This window comes from Lynx rufus, unplaced genomic scaffold, assembly GCF_022079265.1.
Source record: "Lynx rufus isolate CCGP_SWC_20201006 ecotype Redwood Valley unplaced genomic scaffold, mLynRuf1.p SCAF_6, whole genome shotgun sequence".
Classification (NCBI taxonomy): Eukaryota; Metazoa; Chordata; class Mammalia; order Carnivora; family Felidae; genus Lynx; species Lynx rufus.
Window position 1 is genome coordinate 44,753,307 of NW_025814878.1, and position 7,588 is coordinate 44,760,894.

The window sequence follows — 7,588 nt, forward strand, 5'->3', positions numbered from 1 at the left end:
AAGGGTGGTCATAATTAATACTACCCTGTTATGCTAATTAGGATTTCTAATTATAATGTATTCCCATACTGCTATTGCTTTTTGGGGCAGCCAGAGTTCTTTTCCCCAAAGTGACACCACCTCTAACCCCAGCACCTGTCTACAGGCATTCGTATCCATGCTACAGTTCTCAAGAGTTGGGGGAGGGGGGTTGGCTGAGGAGTGGGAAGAGGAGGAAAGTACCTGACACAGATGGGTGAGGGGGATGGGCACACCATGATGCTTTCTTGTACGGACCCCTAAGCAATAGCAAACAATCATTTTAATACTAAGACTAGTCAAAATGCAGGGTGCCTGGGTGGCTCAGTCGGTTAAGCATCTGACTTCACCTCAGGTCATGATCTCAAGGTCCATGAGTTTGAACCCAGTGACGGGCTCTGTGCTGCCAGCTCAGGGCCTGGAGCCTGCTTTAGATTGTGTCTCCCTCTCTCTCTGCCCCTCCCCTGCTTGTGTTTTCTGGCACGCGCGCTCACTCTCTCCCTCTCTCAAGAATAAATAAATAAACATTAAAAAAAAAAGTTGGATATGTGAAATGTTTTGCAAAGGGTGAATACTGACTGACAACAGAATGAGCTTGTGACTCATTCCCCTCAAGGTTTCCCCCCCCCCCCCGGCCACAATATTCCATCAGACAGGAGAAAGGAACCAGGTCAATCAATGGCCACTGGCATTTTCCCCTAATGATTGATGAAGAAAAAAATCACTCAGGTCCATCAGCTGGGATGAAGGGAACTTGGAACTTAAACCTCTGTGAGGAAGAGACAGAAAGTCCCTCAAAACAAACAGTCTTTGAGAGAACCTGAAATAGGCAAATACAATACAAGCTGTCACCTCAGGTCTTAGGGAAACTGGGGCTGCCCTTTCTTTGGCATTCTGGGACATAGGAAGGGACTAGAAGCCTAGGGCCCATCCCGGGGTTTCAACCTACAGCTCTCAACCTGTTGACCAGTTGTGAAATCAAATGTGTGTGGGCCCAGCAATTTTTTTTTCAAAGCAAATATAATAAAAGAGAAAATTATAGTGTATCGCTCATAAGTACCGTTTCAGGAAACTTTTGTTTCCATGTTACCAGGACCTGTTAAGGTGGATCAGGGTGGATGCAGGCCCTGAGTCAGAGAAGGGCAAGGAACCCCTTAATAAAATCACAGGGATCAAAAGAAAATAAGGGGGGAAAATACCAAACCTGGACTGTCCTCCCACTCTGGTGGAGTTGGTAAGAGAAGGAAGCTGACTATCCTCAGTTTCTTTGGAAATGAGGTCAAAAGCAGATTCCTGAACATGTCCCAACCCAACTCTTCCAAAGCAGATGTCACCTCAGAAGTGGCTGACTCAAGTAAATTAGAAAAAAAAAAAAAAAACAACAACAAAAAAAAACCACAACCCTAAAGGACCTGAATGGTTTTTTTTTCAACGTTTTTTTTTTTTTTTTTTTTGGGACAGAAAGAGACAGAGCATGAATTGGGGAGGGGCAGAGAGAGAGGGAGACACAGAATCGGAAACAGGATCCAGGCTCCGAGCCATCTGCCCAGAGCCTGACGCGGGGCTCGAACTCACGGACCGCGAGATCGTGACCTGGCTGAAGTCGGACGCTTAACCGACTGCGCCACCCAGGCGCCCCAGACCTGAATGGTTTGAAAAGGAGCCATCATGAGCACTTGAGCGTCCGGTATGAGAAACCGCCATCTGAGAGTGCGGGTGCGGTGTTGGGGAGAGGGGCACAAGTTTCAGACCGAACAGGAGAGGACCAAACACGACCAAACAGGAAAACATCAAACGTCTCAGAGAGTTAACTGCAAAACCTCTAAAATTCTAACATTAAAAAAATGAATTCAGAAGCAACCTGGAGAACAGTTTTTGGTGAATATCTGTCTGCAGTTTAACGTAGTTGATAAGAATTCCCACAGCAACAGCAGTGGCCTGAAGTTCAGGCGTGTGGGGAGGTGTCCTTTCCTCTCAGAAGGAAGGGTTTCCCATGCACAAATGCATCCGGTGGGCGGAAGGCCAGGGGTCCACTCTTCTCAAGGGCCGTTTCCCTCATTACTCATTTCCCTCATTCCCCGTTCCTTCATTACTCCAGAAGGTTCGGGATCTTAACAGCTTGACATTGTCTGAGCCTGTTGGCATCTCTGTGCCTGCCGTGAGACCGTACCACATGGGAGGTGGTTTGACAACCACATGGGAGGCCAATCCTTGAAATGGGCAAAGGACAATTCCCATTAGAACAAACGTGAATCACCATTAACTGGAGACACCTCAAAGTTTTGTCTTTCAGGAAAACTTCGGCAGCTGTGTTTGGGAGAAAACAAAAATGAGAAACGTAGTTCTTTCCCAGTACTTTTGTCTCTCACTGAAACTTCATGTCAAAATATCTCATGCTGGCTGTTTCCTTCTTCTTTCCCAGACAGCTATCATTATCAGGAATTGCAGAAAAGGCATAAAATAATGAAAAAGGCATTGTCTCTACCCACAAATGTTTTATTTAACTTCCAATCTGAAATGGCCCATTTGTATTTAGTACAAAATAAATGCACAGCATCGTCTCTGATCATCACAGCTATTTGGCTGAGAGATATAATGATCCCCACTTGAAGACTAGGAAAACTGGGGCTTCGAGTGCTTACTAACATCCCCTAAGACCCCATAGTTCTTTAGCTACGAAGTCTACAAAATGCACCCCAAAAACTATTCAGCTGCAAAGTCTACAAAATCTATTTCAAAAATCGGCACAACCTTTCTACTACACACATGGTCTCTCTCTAGGTCATTCTGCCCTTTCTCGAGTCAAAGGTCTCATTCACCTCTGAGAAATCTTCTAGGAAGTGCTGAGTTTCTCATGAGCAGAGTTTCAGGGAGGCACCACTGTCACTTTCTCTAGGCAGCTCGGGACAGAAGAATGGACGCAAAGGCTCCACACATGAGAGATGACTGTGTGTATAGATGAGGGCATTACCTCTCACATCAAAAAACTTAATTTCTTCCATCTCAACATCTAAAAAAATTCCTACGTGGCTAAGTTCAGGGCTCGCAGGAATTCTGGTTTCTGGGAAGGAGCTGGTATAGATGGTCCCTGCTTTCATGCTGATAAACCAGAAGCCATGCTCGGAGGAGAAACCGGCCTTTCTCTTTCTGTCGACTGATTCCTGGCAGATCCCCAGGGTCCACTCCTCCGCCTGTCCCACTTCGACCTCCCAGTAATGGCAGCCGGAGGAGAAGCATGGGGTGCCCAGGACACAGGCCAGGTGGGTGAACCTCTGGGGATCTTCCACTGGGTTGCAGCAGATCTTCCCACACCGAACATTCTTGAGGTCATCAGAGAGGATGAGGAAGGAGTGGGCGGTGCTTGTATCCAGGGTCATATCCTCCCGGAACCTCAACAACTCATTGCTTACGTGCAGACTTTTCTCCAGTAGGGCACTGTGCTGTGTGAACAGAAGTGATAGTGCTCCGATTTGCCATTCCTCCAAAGGGGGGCTCTCACTTACCCCTCGACACACGGGGCAGGTCAATTTCAGATCCCTGTGTTCTAGCATCCATCTTTGCACGCAATGAAAGCAGAAAATGTGTGCACAGGGGAGTAAAATGGGGCTTAAGAAAATTTCCAGACAAACCGGACAGGTCACCTCCTCTTGCAGACTCTGGGCCATGGTCTCTGAAGGTCACTCCCTGGCAGTGAACTGAGCTGAAGTCGCCCTTTATTAGCTTCTGAAAGCGATTGGGAGCCTTCAGTACACAATCTGCTCTTCAATAATCAGGATGTACCTAAATCCAATACAAACATTAAATAGTATAAATCTTCCTACAGCTTATACAGGAAAGCAGCACTAAATCACCAGAGAATCATAGTAAAAGCACTATCTGTGAGAAAAACAGGGAACCGTGTATCTTTGAGAGAAGCTAGGTGATCACAAAAGAGAGACAGGACAGCGGACATTATCTTTTCAGGTGGGGCAGCTGACCTTGTGTGGAGACGCCCAGACAAAGTCTTCTCTGCTCTGACCACAGCTTCTCTCTGTGGGAGCTGAGTGCAATGAGGCCTTTAGCAGGATCTGGGAGCCCAGCTTCTGCCTCTAATCTCTGTAGGTCACCTGCAGTTCAAGAAAAATAATTTGCATATACAAATCCAACTATAAAAATAAAGCCAATCCGACTTAAGCGGTCACAGAAAAGTGGCTCTAGGAAGCCCTCAGTATTTCAAAGAAAACTACCATATGTAAGTAAAAAACTAGAGAAAACCACTGCAAAATGGTTGAGATACCCATTACAGAATCAATTTTAAGGATGAAGTATCATTCAGATGAAATGCTTTGAAGCACTCTTAGAAAACTCATAAGGCTTGAGTATGAATAAAAACATAACCATTGTCACGAACTTCTCTAAAATAAATGTCTGAACACAAGCCAAAAAGGTGTTCCTGACAAGGAAGATGCCCTCCAGTTACAGCATCCTCTCGCTCCTCCCAGAGCTCACTCCTCCCAGAGCTCACTCCTAGAGACACCTCCTGGGCCTTCCTGCAAAGGTTGCGTACTTTGAGTGAGGGCTTGGAACAGGTTGGGCCCCTGACCCAAAGACAGCCCCGCTTAAGGCTAGTCAGTGCCGGTGAGACAGTGTGAGCGGAGGACTCTTCTTGAAAAAGGGCCTATACTGAATAATAACTAACAGAACTTCTTCCTGAGAATTCACAAACCACACGGTCAGTCGTGGCTGAAGTAACAGAATCAGAGACAAAAACATGAGCCACGCCATTGTTACCACAGAGGGACAGAGTAGGAAGGAATGGGCACTCCTGAGGCTAGCCCAGAAAAACTCAGTTGCTAGAACATCCTGGAACATGTTTCCTCATCTTCATCCAACAAATACTTACTAGGAACTTTCCATGCTCCCACCCTTCACTAGACTTTGGGGATACAGACATATGTAACGATAGACAGGACATCTGCCCACAAGGAACTCGGAGTCTTTGGAAGTCTTCCAGTTCCTGGATGGCATTCCAGTCTGATTGGGCCTGGCTGAGTGACAAGAGATACGCTCCTTCCTGAGGCACCTGGGTGGCTCAGATGGTTAAGCATCTGACTCTTGACTTCAGCTCAGGTCATGATCTCACAGGTCATGATCTCACAGCTCAGGTCATGACCTCAAGCCCCATGACGGGCTCTGCAATAACAGAGCTGACAGAACCCTGCTTGGGATTCTCTCTCTCCCTCTCTCTCTTTGCCCCTCACCCACTCATGCGTTATCACGCTCACAGACACACATACACTCTCTCTCTCTCAAAATAAATAAATGTTAAAAAGAGTGGGTGGGGCGGGGGGAACACCTGGGTGGCTCAGCCGGTTGAGCATCCGGCTTCAGCTCAGGTCATGGTCTCGAAGTTTGAGAGTTTGAGCCTCGTGTCAGGCTCTGTGCTAACAAACAGCTCAGAGCCTGGAGCCTGCTTCAGATTGTGTCTCCCTCTCTCTCTCCCCCTGCCCTGCTCATGCTCTGCCTCTCTTTGTCTCTCAAAAATAAGTAATGTTAAAAAAAATTTTAATAAAAGAAAAGAGATACACCTCTTCTTTAAATCCCCATCACACTTTCCAAAAACCTGAATTTTTTTCCTTAATGTTTAGCTTTGAGAGACAGAGCACAAGCGGGAGAGGGGCAGAGAGAGAGTCAGAGGCACAGAATCTGAAGCAGGCTCCAGGCTCTGAGCTGTCAGCACAGAGCCAGATGCGGGGCTCAAACTCACGGGCCGTGAGATCATGACCTGAGCCAAAGTGGGACGCTTGACCAACTGAGCCACCCAGGAACCCCCCAAAACCTGACTTTTTAAGGCAAATTGAATATGGTGCTTACAATCTAAAAGAGCTTGCCCAACCCACCTTGGAATATATGCAAGAAAAAAATTCACAAAAGAAAAAAAAAAACACTGCATTTGTAAAAAGTCCTTATCCGTGTTATCTATGACTCCAAACAATCAGAAACAATCTAATCATATAAAGATAATGAAATAATTCTGTTAATTATAATACAGCTATTAAAAGTAGCAATTCTTAAATTCCACATTTGAGTGAAATCCTATGGTATTTGTCTTTCTCTGACTTATTTCCCTTAGTGTAATACTCTCTAGCTCCATCCACATCATGCCATTGCCAATGGCAACAAAACAAATGAACACAGGGGTAAAACAAGAGAGGGAGGCAAACCAGGAAACAGAGACAAAGTGACAGAGAACAAATTGAGGGTTGCTGGAGGGAAGGTGGGTAGGGGAATGGGTTCAACAGGTGATAGGGATTAAGGAAGGCACTTGTGATAAGTACTGAGTGTTGTATGTAAGGGACGAATCACTAAATTCTAACCTGAAACTAAAATGACACTGTGTGTTAACTAACTGGAATTTAAATAAACATTTGGAAAAAAAAAAAAAACAATTGATAAATATATTTAAGTAAAAACCCAGAAACAGCTTTAAGAAATAATGCTAGAAAATAAAAAGGAGCCCTTTTAAAAACACATACATTTGTCATTGAAAACACATAAAAATACATGTATGCGGGGGGTACCTGGCTGGCTCAGTCGGTTAAGCATCTGACTGCAACTCCGGTCATGATCTCAAGGTTTGCAGTCCAAGCCCTGAATTGAGCTCCGTGCTGATAGGGCAGAACCTGCTTGGGATTCTCTCTCTCCCTCTCTCTCTTCCCCTCCCCAGCTTGTGCTCTCTCTCTCTCTCAAAATAAATAAATTTTAAGAATATATATATGAAAAAAAAAGAATATATATATGTATTCAAATAATAATAATAAAAAACACTTCTATGCATAAAAAAAAAAACCACCTGAAGTTAATAAGTAAAAATTTAACTGACAATATTAGAGTAGAAGGTAGAAAAAGTTCCCTGACACAGGATAAGACTGACTCCAGAAATCTAAAGATAAAAGCATTTAAAAGATAACTCGTAGCGAAAGAGAGAGAAATAGGACAGTGGAAATAGCACAGAGGGAAGAGACTACTTACACTGATTTGGACAATTGCAGCCATCTCGTAGGTCCAAAGTCTACACCTCCACGTCTCCTAACCTTAGCTTCTCTCGAAAGTGAGTTTGAGCTCAAGAGATTCTGGCCTTATATAGTTCCTATGACATTGTCTCCACCCACACGCAGGGTCATTGTCTCCACCCCAAAGATTGGATTATCTCAACCTGACCAAGTAAACTCAAGGAACCCTCCTCCGCGCGCAAGATGTTGGCCTGAAGTCACATTCAAGATTTTCCAGCGGTTATCCTCCGAGTTAAACTAACAAACCTACTGCCATGCAAATGAGATTCTCTAATTTCAGGGCTCAACTTTAAAAAACAAAACATTTTGGAGATCAAATACAGAAGCGCACTGCTGAAATCTAATGAAGTCTTGGCTAATGTAATAATTGGTGTTATCATCTCTGAAACTATTTTGAGTGAGAACAGGATCTAGAACAGTTTCCATATCCTTGGACTCGGTGATTCTGCTCTTCGGGGACAGTTATCGGACAGGATGAGAGATAGCAACCAGGTAAGCCTGTTACCCCACCATAATTA

The 7,588-nt window shown here is 44.8% G+C and overlaps 1 protein-coding gene across 1 annotated transcript; it reads right to left on the reverse strand.

Moving 5' to 3' along the window:
- Positions 1–2,870: 2,870 nt before the first annotated feature.
- On the reverse strand, positions 2,871–3,683 carry RFPL4B (ret finger protein like 4B). Its single transcript, XM_047102399.1, has one exon. It carries the CDS (start codon positions 3,681–3,683, stop codon positions 2,871–2,873), a length of 813 nt encoding a protein of 270 aa, XP_046958355.1.
- Positions 3,684–7,588: the final 3,905 nt, after the last annotated feature.

Bases quoted from the DNA above. Each gene is read 5' to 3' on its own strand.
- RFPL4B (XM_047102399.1), bottom strand. From the start codon at position 3,683: ATGGCCCAGAGTCTGCAAGAGGAGGTGACCTGTCCGGTTTGTCTGGAA.